This window comes from Onychostruthus taczanowskii, unplaced genomic scaffold (assembly GCF_017590055.1).
Source record: "Onychostruthus taczanowskii isolate IOZ18803 unplaced genomic scaffold, ASM1759005v1 scaffold84, whole genome shotgun sequence".
Lineage (NCBI taxonomy): Eukaryota > Metazoa > Chordata > Aves > Passeriformes > Passeridae > Onychostruthus > Onychostruthus taczanowskii.
Window position 1 is genome coordinate 2,594,686 of NW_024506332.1, and position 22,807 is coordinate 2,617,492.

Sequence of the window (22,807 nt, forward strand, 5' to 3'; positions counted from 1 at the left end):
AAAAAAATCTGATTGTACCTTCAGATAAATCATATCACATGCTATGAATAGAAGATATTTTCACAAGAAAACCAGGAGGGAAGACACCCATTGCTGCTATATGAACAATATATGTCATCCCAAAGCAGACCTTGGAGAGAAGTAAGTCACCCAGCACAGACTCAGAACAGCCTCATAAAATGCCCTTCTCACCACTCTCAGCCTCTTGCTCCACATCCAGCTGTTCTCTCATTAGCCTGGGACTTCCCCACGTTGCTGCAGCAATCACCCAGAGGGATGTCCTGTCCCACCACGGGGTTCTGCCCACTCTCCAGTCTCACAGGACCCCCCAGCTCCTCTGGGAGAAGATCTCCAAAGCAAAAACCAAACCTGCAGGTCCCACAGCCAGACCTTCCTCGCTGCTGGTGATGGGCACTGGCAGCGCCTGGAGGACAGGCAGCCGCTCTCCAAACTGGATTCTCATCAGGAAGACGTGGTTAATTACCACAGGAGGTTTAATTAGCTGATATTCCTAAGGAGCTCTGAGAGCCTGGGGTGAAAGGCTCCAAGTGGAAGATGTTGCTGTGCTTGGCCAGCAGAGGTTCATCCCTTCAGCTCAGAGGGAGCTGAGCACAGCAACACAGCCTGCCACCAGCTCCTGCACTCTGCTCCAAGCAGATCTCCAGCCTGCTTGGGTTCTGGCTTGGATTTCTGTGCTGCCATCCATGTGTGCTGAAGCCACGGGGAGCTTTTAAGGCCAGCTCGCCGAGTTTGTCTCATGACGTGAAGCGTTTGCTGCTCCCACGCTTCCCCTCGCTCCCGGCTCCCACCCAGATGGGCTTTGCCTCAGCCCACTCGTCTGTAAAGGAGGCACCGGGCTTGGCAAGGGGAAAACAAAACACAGCAGCTCTCCACACAGCAGGGCAGAGGCACTGGGGAGCAGGGGGAACAGGGAGCGTGAGTTTGAGTGGATTGAAGGGCACAGAGCAAACCAGGCTGCAGAAACTCATTCTGCTGTCTGCACAAGTTTTAGACTGTGGATTTACAAACTTGGATGCCTAAAAACTACCAAGCATTAGTGGTGCTTTCTCACAGCCCAGCTCACCTCAGTGAAAAAGCAGCAGATTTTTTTTTTTTTTTTGAGTAGAAGCTTTCCTGCCTCAAGTGCTATCCCCAAATCCACACACAGCAGAGACGTGACCCCTGGGCAGGGAATATTGCTGGGAATCCACTTGAGTGAAACCCCAAACATCAGTGAAATAAACGTGCCAACAGCAGGACCCCCTGCTGCAGAGTGTACTGGCAAACAGACACTGACAGAGGGAAAACAAACACCACAAAAAAACTCCACAGAAAACCAGCACATTTTGCACTCTGCATTCATTCTCTGGCTGTTTTTTTCTGCATAAGTCACTCAAGCTAGCATGCAGGAGGCCAAGAAAAATGAGGAGAAGTTTGTGGGGAGAAGAGCCAGGAGATATTTAATGACCCAGACTGCCAAGAGCACCTCCAGCCCTCAGGGCTGCCCTGCTGTGAGCCTCAGCCCTGGCACAGCCACGTCACCCGTGCTCTGGCACAGGAATAAATCTAGGAATAAATCTCCCCGAGGGGTCAAATGACTCAATAAACCTCGGGTCCTTCTCAGCAGGAGAAGGGAGGGACCTGCTCTGGGGACCAGCATCGTCCCCAAGGGCACTGCTGCCAGCTCATGGCTCAGCAAGGAGGAGACAGCAGGGCCCTGGTGACACACTGAGGGGCAGGGCAGCCACAGAGCATCCCTCTGCAAGCTGCAAATGTTCTCTAACTGCGTGTTTAATTAAAGAGAATGCTCGTGTTTTATATTAAACTCACGCAGCAGCTGACTGTTTAAAACAGGCTCACTGAAGCCCCCCCAAGCAGGGAATGGCTCCAGAGCTGCTCTCCAGATTGACTTCCAAGAGAAAATTCTGTTAAATGTCTCTGAGGCCTTGCTAAACGCCCCTCCTGGGACAGGAGCCTGGTGTTGCTATGCAGAGAAATGGGTGTGAACCATTGGGTCTGCATTTAAAATATTACTTTATTACTCATCACCGTGAATATGGCACAGAGGGGAGGCAGGGCTGGGTGGGCTGGCAGCACGTTTGCACGGTGCTGAGAGGGTGATGGATGATTTCCTGAGCTCCACTTGGTGCTCCCAGCACTGCTGTCCCCTGTCCCCTCAGTGGCACGCTGCCCTGGCTGGGTCCTGGTGCTCCCTCTGCCCAGAGTGGCAGAGATCAGGGGATCAGGGAGAGACTGGTGTGACCCAAACAAGCATCCTGCTGTGCCAAAGCCTCTCTGAGATGAACAGGGTTTGGCTGGGGGAAGAGAGACGCAACCGAAATAAATCCTCAAAAACCCAAAATTAATCCAACCACACAGCACGGTTTAAAAGAATTCATTTCAAACGCTCCTTTTGCAGTGCACCTCTATTTTTGTGCTTGCTTTGGAACTGGCACAGACACAAACATCCTGCTCTCAGAACAGAAATCACCACGCTGGGCATTTTCACACACAAATACTGAATGGCAGCAGAGGGTGGGACGAGCCCCCAGACACAACCCTCAGCATGTGCAACCACAGCTGGCAACTGGCACTTCCAACTTTCTGTCCAATGCACAACAACAACCTCATTTCAACCCCTGTGAAATTAGGTGGTGATTGTAACACTCTTTAAACCTCCCAAATCTGAAATAATAAATTAGGTTTATACTACTTAATTTTACAGGGACTTACTACCTTTTGCCCCACAGTAATTTGTTGCCATAATTACATTAAATTGAAGCTGATTTTTTTTTTCTAGCCTAGATCTAGCTGGAAGCTTGTTGTTCCTATTCCTGATCCAAATAAGAATCTGTTGTTGCCCTAAAGCCTGCCTGGTCTCTGAATCTACTGGATACTCTAATTTCACTATAAACCTTATCATCCTGTAGCCTTAGATCCTCACTGCTACAGCACTGTTAGTAAATTACATAGAATTAATTACAAGGGTGAAATAAGCATCTGAGCTGTGCCAGGGAGAGCTGCAGATGGGGTGTTTGGAGAGGAAAACAACCTTTGGGCACAAGAGCAGAGACTGATTTTGCCTTCCTGATTCCAGAGCCTGTGGGCAGTCACTGATCAGTGGCCAAAGATGTGTTTCATTACTGGCCAAAAGTGTGGCCAAAGATCAGACAAGAAGGAGGGGGGGAATTGTTTGGGTCTTGTATAATTAGCTTTGAGACCCATTTTAATGCATTACTGCACTACTGAACTAAATACCTGCATTAGAAAGTGAGTCGTGGTGGGAGCAATCGAGACAGCACTGCCTGGTTCAGAGGTGCGTGCTGTGAGCTGGACTCTGGCCAGGCCTTTCCAAATTTAAGCTGCAGGAGCAGCGTTGCCTGAGCAGCCTGTGCCTCCTGCCACTTCTGAGGGCAGGCTGAGGGAAGAGTCCACAGTGGTTCCTGCTCCAACCCCAGCCTGCTCCTGGCCACCACGACCAAGTGGCCCAGTGGCACAAACCTCCCCATCTCTGTGCTGCCCAAGGCCAAACACAAAGGCAGCATCCTCACAGCACCCATCCAAGGGTCCCACTCACCCCTGACACATTTTTGGCACTGCACCACCACGTTTTTGGCACTAGCAAAGATGCTTTTTGGGTTATTTAATCCTGTGCACCTGCTGGCTTCCACATTCCCTAGCACAGTTAACAATTTCCTCTTTAGGAGAAGCTGTTGAATTGCTAGCAGTGGGTGAAGTTTGTGTGTCTGTTCAGAGCAGCACTGCTCTCAATAAATGTGTGTGTGCAGCACTCTCCCTGCTGCAGCAGGGCTTGCTCTCCCTCCAGCTCTTTTTGTGCAGCTGGGCTGGAGGGCAGTACTTTTTTTTTTTTTTGCATTTTCTATTTCCATAGCTCTCCTTTATCCCAGTTTGCTCTGAGCCATCCCACGGGCTCTCCTTCGTCCTGTGCATCCTCTGTGGAGCAGCAGCCGTGCTCCATCTGCCTCCTGTGCCACCAGCACCACAGCCCAGCCTGGCACTGGGATGGATGGAGAAGCCAACACCTGTGCAGCTGGGTCCTTACATGCCAAGGTTCGTTACAGCACGTTAATTATTCTTCTGGGTCAGCTGCAAAAAATGGCTCCCAGAGCGGGGCCACCTTTTGCCATTTTACAAAAGTCAAAAGCGCTGAACAAGGCTGTTGTATTTAGCTTGGAGCTGTCACAACAGGCACAAAATCCTGTCCCAGCCTCTTGTTAAATGATCCTTGTTCTAAGGGGAAAAAAGAAGCTTAATGAATGCATCCATAGGAGCCATTAAGAGCAAAATAAAGGCAGAGATAAAGGAAGATAGAGACAAAGAATGGACGACCCTCAGACATGTTTTCTGCCAAAGTCATTCTTTACATAATAGATGCAGTTTCTTTCTTTCCTCAGATGGGAAGATGGGCTTGACACCATCTCATCAACAGCAGCTGTAATAACAGCTCCTTGCTATTAATATGCAAATTGAAATGCACACACTGATTAAAAACGTGTTAGACAAAGGCTTTTGCCAGAGACCTGCGAGTGGGTGACAGGGTTCAATTAGGGAGCAGTGGCCCACTACAGGGTTTCTCCTGCAGTCTTCACCTTGAGCCCAGTGCAGGAACTTCAGCAGCAGCACACCACAGGGTTAATGGACATTGGCTCTCTCTGGAGCTCTCATTCAACCCCCAAAGTGGGTCCTGCTTGTCTCCAGCCCCTCTCCAGCCCTGGGGACTCCCCACAGCCTCTTGCTGTGGGAGCAGGCTGGCAGCTGCTCAGGTCCATGACCTCAGGCAGGTGCAGCCCAGAGGAAGAATCAGACTTCCACACACTTAATTTGAAGATTATGGAAGGTGGTTTTAAAGGTCAGGACTTGCTAATTAAGTTGATGCAATAGGAACTTAAGAAAGGAAGCACCACTTACGTAGCAGGAGCATTCTTGTCCCATGATTAATCTCTGTATGAAGCTGCTGTCTCAGGGCTGCCTCAGGTTACACCCTGCTGCCATAGAGCTCCATTGCCTCCACATAAGGAGCCAGATAAAACCACATTATTATTTGTGTTGAGCTGTGTCTGAGCATGAAACACCCCTGGAAGTCAGTGTCCTGCCCCAGAAACACAAGCTGACTCACCCACACCAGACTCTGGAGAGCTGCCTCAGCATGGCTACAGTAATGAAACACTTCTAAAACATTGCAGCTCAGAGCTGGCAGCCACATCTGCAGCTGCCTCCCAGTGCCACCTGTATTCCAGTTAGCACTGACTGTAAAGTGAGTCTGGGGAGAGACCCAACCAGACTGAGGATAAATGATTGAGATTTGCTTTCTTCACAGACTATCTTGCACAGAATTTTAAACCAGTAAAACATTTGGCCAGAACAGACAAAATCAAATTGTTAAGTGTAAATGTTCTGCATGAAAAATGCTGAGTGTGTTTATGTTTTCTTTTTTCAATGAAGAAAATATACTCAAATGTTTTCACCCTTCAGTTTAAAGTAACCTAGGGGGACACAGTGGTTGCACAGAACCACTTTCAAAGCTCTCTAATACATCCTCTCACACATTTCACCCTGGGGCCATTGGTCCAGGCTTGACATCAGAGATCTGGCGTCACTTCTACAGGGATCACTGACTTACCATGAGGAGATTTGTCTTTTTATGTCTTGCTTTGAAAGCCTAATGAACTTAGGAAAAGTAAGAGATTAAAAGGATTTAGGGACCAAAGCCTGATTGACTGGACCTGGACAATACTGGCAACAAATGGAAATATTGTGCTGCTCTGTCACTCCAGGCTGGAGACAGGGGTGTGATGGGGCAGCTCACCTGCCTCCCACTCACCTGGGCCAGGTGCTGTGGGGTGGGGAATCCCATCAGCAGAGCTGAGCCTCCTGCTCTGCAGTGCCACGAGAACCCCAGAGTGACACCAGCCCCAGGCTGGACACCCCGGGGAGAACAGCCAGCCTGGCACAGCCTGGCAGCAGAGGCTGGGTCCAACCCAGCTCACTGCAGAGCTCTCCCCACGCCTGCCTGGGGAAAGAAATTGTGTTTGTGCTGTAATTAATTTGCTGCAATTAGCTTGTAGTGATTACTAGAGCACACAGATTTTTGGGCTTGTCTCCTGACAAAAACGCCTCTGCAGCACCCTGGATGCTGCTTGGGGGAGGGCTCCTTTGGGGAAAGGAGGCTTGGAAAAGTCAGGCTTGAACCCACATGACTGATGTGCCCTATTTCTGTAAATCACTCTCTCTGTAAAGAGGCAGTTTAGCTTCAGGAACACTGGCGGCTCATGTTATTACCCAAAACACAATAAATGAAACCACCCCACAGCCATGAAACCCAAGGAGATGTTTACTCATCTGTGAAAAACCCATTCTCCTCCACACATGAAAGGCATCGATGCAAGAGCACAAATTAATCACACAGAGCTTCTGCAGTGGCTCTGAGTGTCCCACAGAGGGAAGGAGGTGATGCTGCAGTGCACCCGAGCTGTCCCTCCACAGCCTGGGGCTCAGGGAGAGCCCAGGGGCTCAGGTAATGCCCAGGGGCTCAGGTAATGCCCAGGTACAGCCCAGGGGCTCAGGCACTGCCCAGGGGCTCAGGTAATGCCCAGGGGCTCAGGTACAGCCCAGGTACAGCCCAGGGCTCAGGCACAGCTCAGATACAGCCCAGGGGCTCAGGCACAGCTCAGGTACAGCCCAGGGACTCAGGTCCAGCTGAGGTACAGCCCAGGGGCTCAGGTACAGCTCAGATACAGCCCAGGGGCTCAGGTCCAGCTGAGGTACAGCCCAGGGACTCAGGTCCAGCTGAGGTACAGCCCAGGGGCTCAGGTACAGCTCAGATACAGCCCAGGGGCTCAGGTACAGCTCAGGTACAGCCCAGGGGCTCAGGTACAGCCCAGGGACTCAAGTCCAGCTGAGGTACAGCCCAGGGACTCAGGCACAGCTCAGGTACAGCCCAGGGGCTCAGGTACAGCTCAGGTACAGCCCAGGGGCTCAGGGTACAGCCCAGGGGCTCAGCACACCTCAGGTACAGCCCAGGGGCTCAGGCACAGCTCAGGTACAGCCAGGAGCTCAGGCACAGCTCAGGCACTGCCCAGGGGCTCAGGCACTGCCCAGGATTGAGGCTCCTGGCCAGCAGAGCAGCCCAGGATACAGAGCACTGAAGGGCTCTCCTCCCACTCAGCTCCTGCTCTGCTCAGGCAGGGGAACGAGCTGCTGCAGGCAGTGCAGGGCAGAGCCCGAGCTGGGTCAGTGCAGGGCTAAAAACGTGTCCCTGCAGGTGCACAGGGCACCAGCCTTACCTGGGATGGCCTGGCCAGCTCAGCCTGTGCCAAGGCTCTGGTGCCCCCGGGCTCCTGCAGCTCTCCGGTGGGCACAGCAGCGTCCGGCCTCGCAGCCAAGTCAGTAAAGCAAAGAGCTTCTGCTGAGCCTGCATGGATCCTACCAGCAGGAAAGAGAATTCACACTTTCTTTTCAGTGTTCTTTACTCATGGAACCATTTGTTTCTTTAGAGACAAAGAGGGAAGGAAGAAACTGATCCGTTACACAATCCCCACCATTCACTGCTGCTGCTCTGTATGTGCTGACACAAACCATGCTGGAGAAGGTGAAGGAAGTGTGTTTATTTCTGATTGAAGACTGATTACATCACTATCATGGATAATGTAGTAGAATAATCTTATACTCTTGGGAGAAATCTAGGAATAAATATGAAAAAGTAAAATAGTTTGTTTCCACTGTCCCTGGAGATGGCTGATGAGTAAGTGCTGTATTTACAGGATAGTTATCATACTCTAGACTCTGTGCTGAATAAATATTGTCCTGAAAGGGTAAAAAAATCCATCGAAATATTTTAACTCACCACAAAATTAAAAAAAAAAAATTCCATGTACTTGTCCAAAGCAAAGGTTAGTTACATGTTAATTATTGAATCCACATAGGATCACTGTCCAAGAAAGCCTCCTCTCCTGCTGACCCGCTCCCCTCCACAGAAGCAGCATTAGTGCTTGTCCTCTTCTCCACTGACGAGCCACTATTGGTTCTTCAGGCTGCAAGAGAGAAACGAAGCCCAAGTCACGCTCCATCCTGGTGTGTTTTATCAAAGAAAACCACCACAGCAAACTGGAAAAAGTCTCCTTTCTTTAGGTGTTAAATTTGAATTTAAGAGCCTGACAAATCCTGCCCAACTCGCCTCCCCCATGGCCCAGCACAGCTCAGCTGATGAGGAATTCCTCGTTGGAATTGGCATTGGCAAGCTCAGGTTTGTGCTTTGAGCAATTAACCCAGTGTTTGGGTTTTACATGGAAGTGATTAATCTGTGCACCCAACACCACAACACAGAGCTGTACGGGCTGTTCTGGGGCTTTCAAATTATGATCAAAACAGAAGATATCAGAGATATCTTCATTTTCACTTACATTAAAAGGGAAGGGAGACAAGTCAGATCTGTAATGAGGGGAAGTATTACATTCTCTTTCTTCACAGGCAGTGTAATTATTCAGCTGCTCTCTGGAACTGAAACTATGACAAATTAAAATGCCTATCAATTCCATCTACCTTTTGTAACTATTCATCTTCTGGAGTTGTTACTGCTCTAAAGGCTCCTTTACCATAAGCCACTATATATTGCAAAAAAGCACATAGAAATGCTACTATTTCCAAGTGTTATTGTTACTGTAGCCACCAAGGCAAGAAACAAAATCATTTGGCTTGGGTGTGAAGCGCACAATACAACTAATTTACTCTAATTTCCAGAAATTTACAGGAAATATTCTGCCAGAGAACCTTCATCCTGAGGGAGGATGTGCAGAAGGAGCCCAACCTGCTGGCACCAGGGCTGGAAGCATCCAGGAGAAGGAGAAACACCATTTGGCACTAAATCTGACCCGGGTGGAGCCAGGCCAGGCAGCCCCAGAGCTCCCCATGAGCTGGCTGTGCCAGACACACAGACCCTGGGACTTGCTTCAGCCACAACAGGCTGTCAGTGTTTGTTCACACCTTCTTAAATAGATGGGAAAAGTGATGTAAACACAACCATGGGAAAAGGGTGACATTTCTCCAGGCATGATATTAACAATATTTTGATTAGCTCATGCCTGAATAGCCAAGCAGCTTATGGTGATAAATACCCTGTTCCAATTAGACATCTGTGTTCTCAGCCTGAAAATAAAAAAGGGAAGAAAAGAGGAAAGAGCCTGCCCAGGACCAAGCCTGCTGCCTCTGCTCCTCAGCAGGACATCAACCATCTGGGCTTCCCAGGGGGCAGCCCAAAGTCACAGAGTTGTGCAGGAGGGGCTGCAGAGCCACCTCCCCTACCAGATACGACCACTCTTAACCCCTCAGAATTAATTTTGACCATTGAACTGCTTTTACCCCGATGGTGGCTGCAGGATTGGGTCCTCTCTCTGCAAAAATCCTGAAATTAAGCAGGAAGCCTGAGTCTGAAAGGGAAACCCTGACATGTATTAGCATCCCTGAAAGTGCAAATGAGCGGTTACAAAACCCTGGAATACATTTGTGAGCTCTAGATGTGGCAGAGAGGTCTGGCTGATCAAAGAGACAAAATGAAGGCGAGAAGACAAAGTTGTTCTTTGTGGAAGTGGGAATGGTTATCCCCACACAGTCAGACTGTTAATTAGCAGGGCTGGATCTCAGCCCTCCGTGGCTGACAGAGAGCTCAGCTCTCACCCTCTGGCACGTGTGACAGACCCACAGCTGGCCCAGGGCTGACACCCACCCCAAATGTGAGCCTGGGCTCTCTGCTCTGCCAAAATCACCTCTGCTCCTTGCAGCCACGTGCCCAGAGGAGGGACCTCACACCAAATCCAGGCTCCCTGGAGCCTCTTCCCTGGAGGCAGCTGTTTTCTCCAGGCCATGGGGATGACCCAGCCTGCTCCCAGCCCCTCTCCAGGAAGGGCTTCTTGCCAAGCCCCAGGGTAACATTCTGCACAAGCATTGTTTTGACCCCAGACACTGAATATCCTCTGTCTCCTTTCACAACTATCTGGGACTTTAATCCCTGCTGTTTGTTGCCAATCACTCTGAGCAGTGATTTTTCGTCTTCACAGCTTGCATAAAGCAGAGAAGAGGGAGGTTTTGTTTCTGCCAGCCCATGGGGAGCAGTGAGGAGCGAGGCTGGCATGTGCCCCCCTCCCAGCCTCTCAGAAGTAACACTCACAGCTGGGATTCTGGCTGCTGCTGTGCCCACAGGAAGGAGCTGCTGGTGCCCACCACTGGGCCCTGCCTGGCACCCTGCCCAGCACGGGGGGAGGAGGGAAGGAGAAAGGAGATTAAAAAAAAACCCCATCTATTTCTGGAGAGCAAGTCAAACAATGCCTCAATCATCTCCACACAGTTCATAAATCCCTAATTAAAGGTTTAGTGCTCCACCCCGCTGCAGATGTTCCAGAGTCCATCCACATTCCAACACTTGCTCCCTGCCAGCACGTGCCCACAGCCAGCAGCATCACCCATCAGAGCCTGAGCCCTGCACTCCCACTAAATTTCACACATCCAGTGTGAAATTTAACCTTAATTCTCAAATTAAGCTCGAGTACCTGGATCCTGGAGAAAAAAATATATAATCTATAAAAAATATAACATATTTTAAAATGTTAGAAATATAGCATATATATATGCATATATAAATATATGTATATATAAATATATGTATATATAATACATGAATATATAATAGAACATATATAAAATGTATATAATATAATATATACAAATACATGTATATATAATAGAACATATATAAAATACAATATATATATACACATTATATATATAATGTATATATATAATATGTATAATATAACATATATAAATATATCATACATCTGGAGCTGGCAGATACATCTGCTTTGTGCATGCACAGCTGGTGGGATAAGGACCAGCTCAGTATTAACTCCCTCTTCCTGCATCTTTTATTCAACACCAAAACACCAGACAAGACACCTCCAGCTTCCTTCCTAAGCCCTATTCCCCCTTTCTTGGTCCAACAAACGCAGTCAGAAGCACTCGGGGTAGCACCTGAAGTTCCTATGAATGTTCCATCTCTCCTGCTCAGACACTCAAGGAAGAGCAGCTCAGCTGCAGGGTACAAGCCTCAAATTGTGCTGCCCGTGGAGCCCCAGCCCTCCACAGGGCAGTGGCAGGCTCCTGGTTAACACAGCTGCCAAGTTCATGGTGTGTGTGGTGGGTTATTTAAGGCAGCTCTAACTGGGGCTCTCAGCGTGCTGCTCTCTGCAGAGCTCTCAGGAACAGCAATAAATAACCACAATGCAGCTCATGCCTCATAAAAGTTCTCAGCTCCTGAAGCAGCTTTCCAGGAAACTCATCTGCCTGGGATTTTTTGGGTGGTGTCAGCTTCCATCCTGCAGTCTCTTTGTCCCAGAGCGAAACCCCTGCATCCCTTCACCCCTGTCCTTCACCAAGTGCCCCCTTCTTCAGGTTAGTTTAGTCTTTAACTATATGAAGTATGACAGCTACATAAAATGTTTTGTTGCCTTTGCAACTGCAATCCAGTGGCTTCAGCCTGAGTTATGAGGCAGAGGACAGCCTTGACATTAACCAGCAATAATGAGAAGAGCAGAACCAGCAGGGGAGCACTGGCTGAGGAACGAGCAGGGGACCATCCCCACCTGCCCCCAGCACAGGGCACACCTGGGAGCCACAGTGCTGCCACCACCCCGTGGGACACCACAGCTCTGGGAACTCAGCAAAGGACCAGGTCTGCATTTCCAAAGTCCCTTTCTTGATATGGAAGAGGCAATTGCTTGGAAAAGCCAGTGAGGCATAGATGCAGCCTTGGCAGAATGTGCTGTTTGTGCTGCCCAGCACATTCCTTTGCACTGAGAACGGGCTGAGCCCAGGGCAGGTGTGTCATCTGCCACTCCTACCACAGTCAAAGCATAAATAACTTCCCAAGGTGTCATTCACAGCACTAGAAATTAAGATTTCTTAATCTCTGCTGATTGCAGGAGACTGCACAACAGAGCAGGTGGTGTGGGGATAACCCAGAGGACCAGGAACCCTTCTGGGGTGGGGAACTGGTGACACATCTCTATCTCCCATCCATGAGGCTGCTCTGGCTTGAGATAAACTTTATCCTTCACAATAATCCCTACAACAACCACAGCAATAACTATACAGACTGGCAAGGGAAGGCATTCAAATACTCCCTGAACAAACAGAATAAAGCCAATGTGAACACTCCCAGGAACTTGGGAAGGTCTGACATCACCTGGGGAAGGGCTGGCTTTATCCTTTGCTGGCTTAAGCAAAATGAGCCATTAGTAGTCATTGCTAGTTCTGCTCATCCTGCTCACTTTTCAGACTACCCTCAAAGCTACCTGAAGCACTTCAGGTATATCCCTTTATATTCCTCTCCTAATCTGGGCAGTTCCAAGTGATTCAGCCTGAAATGGTTCCCAAAGCTCACATATAAGTGCATTAAGAGCAATTAGTTCATTAATCTAGTCTCTGGTATCATGTGTTTCTCCATCACTTCATTTAATAATTTGTAGTAATTGACAGAGCAGACTCCCCCCAGTTCTCATAGCTGGCTAATGCATAATTAGTCTAAATCACAGCAAAAACTGTTTCACTGGGAAACACCTAATCCCCTTAGGCTCGTGGTGTCTCTTTTGAGGTTCCACACATGAAAGAAGCTGCACACTCAGTTACCATCATCCACAATTCAGTGATTCTCCAGCAAGCCCACGTGGGCTCAGCCCTGCATCCCCCCACCTGCAGGTGCCTCTGGTGTTTGCACAGCAACCAGAGCACAGCCCCCAGTGCTCCTCTGCTGGGGGGGGCTGCAGGGCAGAGCACTGTTCCAGAACATTCCATCCCGGCAGACAGACTGACTGCAGCCCGCTGGGAGAGGCACAGGGACACTCACTTGGTCTGGTGTTTGGAGCCCTTCAGGTGTGCATGGTACTGCTCTATGGAGTTCAGGGTGACGTTGCAGATGTTGCAGGTGTAGCTGCGCTTCAGGCCTGTGAAGAAAAACAGGTGTTAATTAATTAATTAACCCTTGGCTCCACCTGTGCCACGTGGTGAGGCTGAGGGGAGCAGAGGGAAACACTCCTGTGTCTGGGCTACAGGCTATTCAAAATGGCAGCTAGGAAGTACAAATAAATGAAAATGACTGAAGAAAAAGGGAGAAATAGAGAGAGAAAAAAAAGCAGTAACCTATGCTCCAAGCAAACTTCTAATTAATTAAAAGGTACTTGGAGCCCACATTTCATTTCCAGTTTCACAGACATTTCTCTTTACAGTGACCCATCTATTTACTTTTCCAGGCTAGGGTATCCAAGCATTAGAGAAACCTAAAGGAATATTTTTAGAACTGAGCAGAGGAAAGCCAGGTTCAAAGGCTCATCCCTCCTGAGAGTGTGGTGAATCTCTCCTGTGCCCTCCTCAGGGCATCACTGCTGTGCTCACACTAACAAGCACTCCAGGCACCATTTATCCCTCTGGTTTTTGGTAGTGATCATAATTCAGAGCAATTCTCTGTGAGTACCTTCAGCAGCCAGATCACTTGGGAGCTCTCTTTCCCCCAGAGGGATCCACTCTGATTTATCCACCAAAGTGAACCAGCCAAGCACAGATGCTGGTCTCCCTCTGGCTCAAGGTCAAGGCTGGCAGGCTGCAGGGGCACCAGGCAGCCACCCAAAGCCAAAGCAGGAGCTCTCTCACCTGCTGGGTTCTCTCTTGGCTGCAGTCCCCAGCAGAACCAAGGGCTCTGCTTAAAAACACTGGAGCCATGGGATTCCTAGCAGGGATTGCTGTGCTCCTTAGGAACAGCTCTAATGTTCCTTGTAAATATCTTCTGGCTTTCTACGGTATTTTTTCTTTGCCAAAATTGTTAGAACAACTCATTTAGAACAAATAACGTGTGGCGTTCTCAAATTTGATCAGTCCATGCTCACCATAATTAACTGCACAGGTAATAAACATGCTGACTCCTCCCCAGCTGGACCTGCCTTTTTGGCTCTCAAAAAAATCCCTTGTCTTGTTCTGCACTCCAGACACCAACAGCCCCACTTTTCTCAAACACTTCATAATATCTCTCACCCAGGAATTTGGCACAGCATGAAAATCATCTTTAAATAATATTCCAAAATCATTCAGATGAGTGCTTGAAAACAACAAGCCAGCAACTGCAGAGGTATTTAAGTAGTTTCTGTATTTCTGTGTCACGACGTGGCACAGAACAAAAATCAATTTGCAAATGTGCATATGGATTTTTCTCCTTCCAGAATTTATTCTTGATGGAGCAGTGATGATTTCACAGTCACGCCCTTTGTCCATTGCTGGCAGCTCCTGTTCCCTTTATTCAACCAACAGGCACCAGAAGCCACACGGATCTAGCAGAATGCAGGGGCAGGAATGGGAAAGGCAGGAATGGGGAGGGCAGTGAGTGCCTGGTGTGGTGTGTAGGCACATTGCAGAGACTGAGAACCTGGATCTCCACATGGCAGAGTGGGACTGGGGAGCTAAAAAACAGGTAATTCTTTAATTTAAGGTAATAAGGTTCTGCTGCTCAGCCAATTTAGCAGCACGTTAAGAGCAGCCTCAGTGAATCTTAATTACTGGTGTAGGTGGAAACGCCTTCACCAAAGCAGCTCCTAACTGGGGATGATGATTTTCTCCCTCAGCATGTCAAGGCTACTCACAGTGATGAACCAGGGGGAACCCTGCTCCCCCTCCCTGTGTTCTGTGCAGGGAATTAGTGCTGTTCCCTGATGCAGCTCTTCCCACTGGGAACTGGGTGGATTCCATGGCTGGAGCTGGGAAGATTCCATGAACTGGGATGGAGATGGAGAGAGGAAACTAGCCTCAAATGATGAGCAGCATGAGACCACAGGCAATGATCACTTCCAGGATGTAAAAATTGCCACAATTTGACCTCACTGGAGCTCATCAAAGCTGCTACTTGAAATTGGTTTCATAACACTCCCCAGCCAGTGCTCTGGGGCTGAGCTCAGCCCTCCAGGCCATAAGGTGGTCTCACCCTGAGCAGTTCATACTGGCAGCTGCTGGGCTCTGGCTGTATTCACATCCCCTTCTGCATCCTCAAGACACATCAGCACTGCCTCCCCTGCAGCGTGACATGCATTCATGTAAAATTGAATGTCCTCCTATCCCCATTAAATAAAATATTAACAAGTCAAGTTATTAATGTCATCCTGCATAAAACGAATTAAAACCCATTCCAGGGGAGTTCTTGTTAAACTGCTTCTTACTAACCACAAGTGACAGCACAGAATGAGAAGTATTTATAAGGCATACAAAGAAATTATGAGCTGAGATGAAAAAGGAAACACAGCTCGTTGCCTGATACTGGTGCATCTGCAGCACCACCAATGTACCTGAGGACACAAAGGCTCCAAGTGACATCATCTCTGTGCCCTTGTCCATCTGTACTGTGCTGCTGGGCTTTATTTTAGGGATTCAGAGCACCTGTTGCAGGGTTTGGCTGGCCCCAGCACCTTACAAACCAGCTGGGACTGCAGAGCCCACCTGCCTGGGAGAGGGAATGGGAGAGGCTGGGCCGTGGGGGACCCCAGACATGAACCACAGCTCATGAGATGTGACTTGAAACTTGACATTCCTCCTGCCTGTGCCTGGGACAGCCTGGGGAGGGTGAGAGCTGGCAGACGGAGCCCCATGGCCACTCTGAGCTGCTGAACAGGCACAAGGTGCCAGAGCAGAGCCTGGAATCTGGGGGTTGGTACCCACCAGGTTTTGTCTTCCTATGATCTGTGCCAGGGTGCAGGGGCAGCCAGGGGAGGCAGCTCTGCAGGAAGAAAACTCCCAAATTCTTCCTCTTTCAGGGTGTGCTCCCATGCTCCCCTGCCCTGCAGGAGCAGCAGGGATGCCAGGCCAGCCACACAGCAGGGTGAGTCCCAAAGCAGCTCTGTGCCAAGGCTGGAAAGCCTCACAGAACTGCTGGACCCTGCACTCCATCCAGCCAAGGAAAAGGGATCTCTCTCTGCCCTGTTCTAGGGCTTTAACTCAACACAGACTGCAGAAACAATGCTCATTTCTCCTTTTTGTTTTTCCTCTCCTCATTCTTATTTCTGAGAAGAAAATAAGACTTCAAAATTGCAGGATGAGCACTTGGTGAGAAGAATCAATGTTTTTGTTTCCTATAAATATCAATTGTCCAAAAATATATCTCTATTTTTATTTCTCCAAATATACATTCATATTTATCAATAAATATTTTATTACAGCCATTATCAAAACATCAAAGGCTGCTGAAATGTTGTACTTCAACTGACACTGCCTGTTCCAGGCTCACACAATGCATCAAACGTTCATCTCCCACACTAGTCAAAATAGAATTAATATTTAAGCTGTGATGGGAGAAGCCACCGGGGATGCAGAGGAAGGAGATGACTTTGCAATCCAGGGAAAACTGAGGCAGCAAAGGCAGTGTGGAGCAGGAGGAGTATGGGGATGCTGTCCCCAGCACAGCCATGTCCTGCTGTCACTGTTACCCTGCAGGCAGACACGATGTTACCTAGCAAGGTGAGCCTGGCTATTGTTGTGGGGTGGCCACTGCTTTCCACACCTGTCAAGATCTGCCCTGATCTTGCAGCTAAATGCATCCAGGAGAGCATGAGCACAGATGGACAGATGCTCACGACATGGTTAGAGGAACTGAAAGATTTCCCAGCTTGGCAGACTCAGGGACAGCTCCTTGCTTGTGCTGTGGAGCACAGGGTGCTGGGACTGAGCCCCTGGAAGAGCATCCTGAAGTGCCCAGCCAAAGGGCCACCCCTGTTCCCCTGTACCAGGCACACACAGAGCCTGGACACAGCTCTGCTGTCCCCTCTCCTGTCACCCACACACACTGGATCCAGTGCAAACCCCAACCATGCACAGCACCACCATGAAGGCAAAAACCAGCAGCTGACGAGGCTGTGAAGGCCTCCAATTTCAACTCTGCCAGGAGCTAAATGAATAAAACACTTCCCAACTGATTTATTTACAGTTAATGACATCCTCAGCCACTCCTGAGCTTGGCACAGCTCAAAGTACTGAGCACTTCCATGTTATTGTCCCAGGTTTTATCCCCACATACTGCCAGCAGCGGGCAGTGACTCAGCCAACATGAATCATTGATGGCACCATGAGTCACACTAGGTAGCACAGGAGGATCAAGATAACCATTACAAGGTTTATAGGAGATCAAGAAATGCACAATATACTGTATAGTCATTAGTATCTAAAGAAAAATTATTTCATTTAGCAAGGAAGAAGACCCAGGTGTATCAAAATGTTATTGCAAAGCCTCAGTGGCAAACCAAAGCTCTTGCACATAGCTCTGAATCAAACTTTCCTTCTTCCTCAGCTGCCTGAATCAGGTCCCTGTGTGCACACAGGATTGTGACCCACACAAAAAGGCTCGTGCCTCTCCTGTGCCTACAGCCCAGAGTAAGCAGGTACTTGTCAAGATTCACTCCTGGACTGAATCAAATTGCACCTCTCCATCACGAGCTCAGGAGGGCCCTGGGATGCTGGGGTGTCCAGCTGCTGAGACCACTGGCCTGGCTGTGCTCTGCTCTGCTTGAGGGTGGCTCCCAGAGGGGTGTGAGCCCAGGCACAGTCCCACAGGGACCCTGCACATGGGGCCACCATGGATGGACTGACAGACAGATAAAGAAAGGCTGCTTTCCCTTCAGCAGGAACCAAAAAAACTTGTGTTTAACATCCCTGTGGCAACTGCTCAGCTCCTGTTGCTGCTGCTGACCCAGGGCCATCACAGCATTTTACAAACACTAATTAAATCATGGAAGGCAGTTGTCCTGCTCTCCATCAGGGAGATGTAGGGAGTGCTCTGCCTCCAGCAACATCCTGTCTGCACTTCTTCGTGGGGCTGAGCTGCAATGTGCTCTCCTCTCCCAGGGACAGGCCACACTTGCTCGAGGACAGGTGTGTGCACTAATGGAAAGGACTATTTCAGGAGGAGGCAAAAGAGATACCTAGGAAACAACTTTGAAAGGATGCTGCTAAAACTGCAGGCTGGCATTCCAGAGCAGGGGATTTTTTTACACAACTGGGAGCCTTAGGAAGCAGTAACAGCATCTAGGGCTCCCTGCACCACTGGTGACTGCAGTGAGCAATTGTGGGAATCCATAAAATCAGGGGCTTTTGGGAAAGCTGCAAAAGGAAAGCCTCAGGGACAGCAGAATGTGATTAGAGCTAAGCAGCAGCAACAAGACTGGTCAGCAGAAAAATTATGTAAGAAGTAGAAAAGTAAGGCCAAGTAGAACAATGGTCTGTGTATTAATGCTTGTCTAGAATAACTCCCTAAGCTGCAGAAAAGTATATCTAGCAAGATATAAGGGAGTTCTAAGCTTAATAATGGAGCTCTGTGCATTGTGTTTGAAGGCTTACAAGCAGGTATTGTATCCAAAATAAGCAAGCATAGTTTTAACCAAAGGTACATGTGCTTATAGTGATTGGATAGAACTACTGTCAATATGCTTTTGCTTTGTATGATTGGCCAAACAACTTTTAAAGTAAGTTGTAACATTAAGTTCTTGCCTGTGAGCTGATGGCATCTTCCCATTGTCATAACCATGCAATGAGACTGATGCTGGAAAACAGAACAGCTCAAGACGTGTTCCTAACAGTCCTGTTCATGATTTGTACACAAACCCTGGCCAACAAACAAGGGTCACGGGAAGCACAGGGTGCAGGTCTCTCACCTCGCAGCTCCCCCAGGTCCAGGGTCTTCCCCAGCTGCTCCAGGAGGTCGGCCCTGGCCGCGTTCTTCTTGTGCTTTTTGCCGTCGTAGTGCTGCTGTGCCATCAGGGGGTTGTTGAACCAGGCCGTGCAGAGCTGGCAGTGCCTGTCCGAGTCCCTGCGCTGCGGCTGCGGCGGCGGCGGCACGGCCGGGGCGCTCTCCGCGTGCGCCGGCTTCAGCGCGCCCAGAGCAGCCTCTGCAAAAGGAAAAACGGGCACACGTCGGCTTTGCCGGGCTCCTGCTGCTGCTTTGCCGGGCTCCTGCTGCCTGAGGAGCACCAAAGCCTGAGGCAGATCCCACAGCAGACACAGGGAATAATTAGCTGCGGTTATGTCGATGTGTTCGCGGGTCCCAGGATGAGGGAAGAGATGAATCTGACTCCGTGTTTCTTAGAAGGATGGTTTATTATATTATGATATTATACTAAAAATGCTGTATTAAAGCTATACTAAAAAGGAGAAAGGATTTCATCAGAAGGCTAGGAAAGGAATAATAAAAAGCTGTGACTGCTCAGAGCCTCGACATGGTTGGACCATGATTGGTCATCAAGTAAAAAAAATCCACATGGACCAATGAAAGATGCACCTGTTGGTAAACCATCTCCAGACCACATTCCACAGCCATCAGGTAGGTATTGTCTACATTTCTTTTCTGAGGCTTCTCAGCTTCTCAGGAGAAAATCCTAGTGAAAGGATTTTCATAAAATATCATGGTGACACAGTTACAGGGTCCCAGTGGATATTTTGGATGGTGCTGCTTGGAAAGTTACCATTTCTCATTAAAAAAAGTATCATGAAAGGACAGCCCAGGACTGTTCCTCAGCTTTCTGCATTTCACTAACTGGGAAGGAGGATGCTCTCAGTGCAATTACATGTCTTATCACTGTTCTGACTAAATTTGCTAAACTTATCCTGCTTGAATTGCTACTCCCAGGAAAAATCGTCAGTGGAGAATAAATACACCATGCAGAGCCATCTCCTTCTCAGGACAGAGAGACATATTTATCATTATCTCAGGATTCTTATTTTTCAATTTATTTGGTCTCAGAAAGAATGGGAAAGCCATAGTCATTGCAAACTGTCACAGATGAAAAAAAAAAATACTCAGTAGTCAGTCCCTTCCTCTTCCTTCAAAGATCTTCACGTTGTGAATTGTCAGGTACCAACAACACACAACCTTAATTTAATTCTATTTTCCTTCAGATTCATCAAAAAGCCCATCCAGGAACACAAAAACGACCCCCAAATCATCCCAAAGAAAAGTGAGTGATTAGTCTTTATATAATGGAATGCACTTTGTTCAACAGAGTTTCCCAACTTCATACAATACAAGTCACAAACCCATGGAAAAAAGAGTCTCAAGTAAAATAAAAGTTCAGGTAACACTGGGATACAAAAATATAAAATGACTAGCACTTAATTATCACACTTCATTGAAAAATTCCCTTTTATGTGGCTTTCCCTTTCCTTTCTTTTCCAGATGAAATGTCTGCTCTTTAAATAATTAACAACCTGCTCTCTCCATGGTACTGGAATAGGCACATTTGGAGGTGTGTGGTGGCTGTCTTTGATCAGAAGATGATCCAGCTGAGCCCTGATGAGCACACAGGGCAGCAAATGCCAAACCCACCTCAGTGTCTGCCACCAGGAACAGCAACACAGGGATATATTTAGACATATAATTATGCCTGGAGCCCACTGTGATTGACTCCCTGGCTTGGGAAAGTTAATATTGTTATAAATCTTCTGCTGACCTGCTCAGTAAGGGACACCTTTCAAGGAAATTCTATCTTACATATAACATTACTTACAACCTTATCAATTTCCAGGGGTTTATAACCTTCTATTGTTTTTGATGATGACTGCCAAGGTAACAGAGTTCCAGCAGTGATGACGCTGCCTCTGAAGAGCTGCTCCAGGCAGGGCCAGGCAGGGTCTGGCTGGATTTTGCTCCTAAAAAAAAGTCTTTTCTATGGTTCCAGCAGGAGAGACACAGCCCAGCCCCTCCAAGGTGCATGCAGCAGAACTGCCAGGGTGAGCAAAGAGCAAAGCCAGCGGCCAGCACAGTCATCAGGAAGAAAATCAGGGAATTGCAGTATTTCCTGCTCAAACTGGGGTTACACAGACTTTGCACGTGCTTGACTCATGAAAAGCAAGCACAGCTGCCTTCTTGCAGACGTGTTCCTGCACGCCCCAAGGAGCCTCCCTGCAGGAAGGGGTCCATGCCCAGTGCCCAGTGATGCCACAGGCACTTGGAACAGCCCTGGTGAGCCCAGGGAACCAGAGTGAGCTGCAGAGAAGTTTGGAGCATTACAAACAACCAGCAATTTCAGCAGCCCAGGAGCTCTGTGACAGATCTGACTTGCTGCTCCACAAGCCCCAGGCTATAAAGTTAAACCTATCCAATCTTTTGGCCAGATCTCTCCTTGTTTCTATGCATGCTGCTGCCGGAGGGGGACCAGGCAGGCTGAAGCTGGCAGAGCTGGTGATGTCCACAGGAGTTACATCTCCTGCTCACTAAGGAAACCTGACAGAAGCAGCTCTGCTCTCAGCCCCTGGCTGTGCCTCTGAGCCCCTCTCCCTGAGGCTGGTGGCTTGTGCTCCCCCAAATGCCATGCAGGAGGGAGGTGCCAGGGGGACTGGCACTCCTGCTGCAGGGGATGCCACCAGAGCCCCCCATGCCCACCCCAGCCCTGCTCCCAGCCCACATCCACACCTGGATCCCATGGGACCATGGGCTACAGCTCCACAGCAGAGATCCCCTACCTGCATCACACAGGGCTGCCACGGGAAAGGATTTCCCTTACCACTCACAGTACAAAATATTTTTTTAAAACCACATTCCTCTGGCCCCACTGACAACCCCCACCAGTCCTAAGCTGTGCTGAGCCCAGCCTGGCAATTAATGAAAGCATCCCAAGCCTACCAAATTCTCCCAAAGAGAAATAGATGAAAGTTGACTTCTCCACAAATGTGAATTTATCATTTTGATATGCACTACATAACTGCTACAGAACAGCAAATGCCATCATTCCCTGAGCAGCGACATGGAAATTAATAATAAACACTCACGAAACGTCAAAAGTTAAAAATGTTTCACCATCTAAAACACAAACATAAAAGCTGCGAGTTTGACTATTTCAAGTATTTCAAAATGCTAAATAGCTCATGACAGTCTGCCTTACGTTCCCTTTCGCTGTGGGAGGGAAGTGAGAAAGTCTTACTTTGCTGCAAGAGGCAAAATACAAAGTTAGAAACACTTTAGCACTCCGGCAATGAACTAATGTTTGACTTCTTTCTCACATCCAAAGCTTTTCTTTCCAAGCTGGATTTAAATGGCACCCAACTTCTTCCATTGGCACACTCCAGAAACTCATCATGAGGACAAGAAAGTTAAGTGAGCCACAACAAGGAGGCATTGGGAAACTCAGAAGAAATCCCAGAAATCCACAACTAAGTCTCCAGCTGCTGCTGGACAGATCCTAGCACCCAAACCAAAAAGCCACTTGCTCAGTCCCTTTTGATGTCCCAAAGCCAGGGCCATCACCACTTTCCTGGAATGATGCCTGCAGGTCCTCACACCTGGATTGATGAAGACAGCAGCTATTCCCCCACAATCCTTGGGTTTGTAGCTCGTGGTGATGATGGGATGCAAGCTGACAGGGGATGCTGGAAATGACTGGAGGAATTCGTCTGCAATAGTGCTGACATGAAGCCTCTGAGGGCTACAGCCTTGTACAGCACAGAACAGGAAAGATCACAACCATTTCCCTGTCATGATGAGACATGGTTTTTGTGAGAAACCTGACTGTTGGGCCACTTATTCTCCTGCAAGCACCAGCAGAGAACGGGACATCTGTGCTCCATCTGGATGGGAACTGTGAAGGAGAATGTTGGTCTCCATGAGGGTCTAAGAATAGATGTCATTTTCTTTGGGATTGATGAGACAGAAACCCCAGAATATCAAGCAGCAGAATCTCCTCCCCAGGAGCATCCAGCACGCTCAGGGCTGTGCGTGGTTGGCTCTCAG

The 22,807-nt window shown here is 48.6% G+C and overlaps 1 protein-coding gene across 1 annotated transcript in view; it reads right to left on the reverse strand.

Moving 5' to 3' along the window:
• Positions 1–7,605: 7,605 nt before the first annotated feature.
• ZMAT4 (zinc finger matrin-type 4) overlaps positions 7,606–22,807 on the reverse strand; it is a 46,976-nt gene continuing 31,774 nt past the window's right edge. Inside the window, exons 5-7 of the mRNA XM_041424830.1 lie at positions 18,741–18,974; positions 12,914–13,010; positions 7,606–8,051 (exon numbers count right to left, since the gene is read on the reverse strand). Coding sequence (XP_041280764.1) covers positions 8,036–8,051; positions 12,914–13,010; positions 18,741–18,974 — 347 coding nt within the window. The 3' untranslated portion in view covers positions 7,606–8,035. The remainder of the gene's footprint in view (positions 8,052–12,913; positions 13,011–18,740; positions 18,975–22,807) is intronic.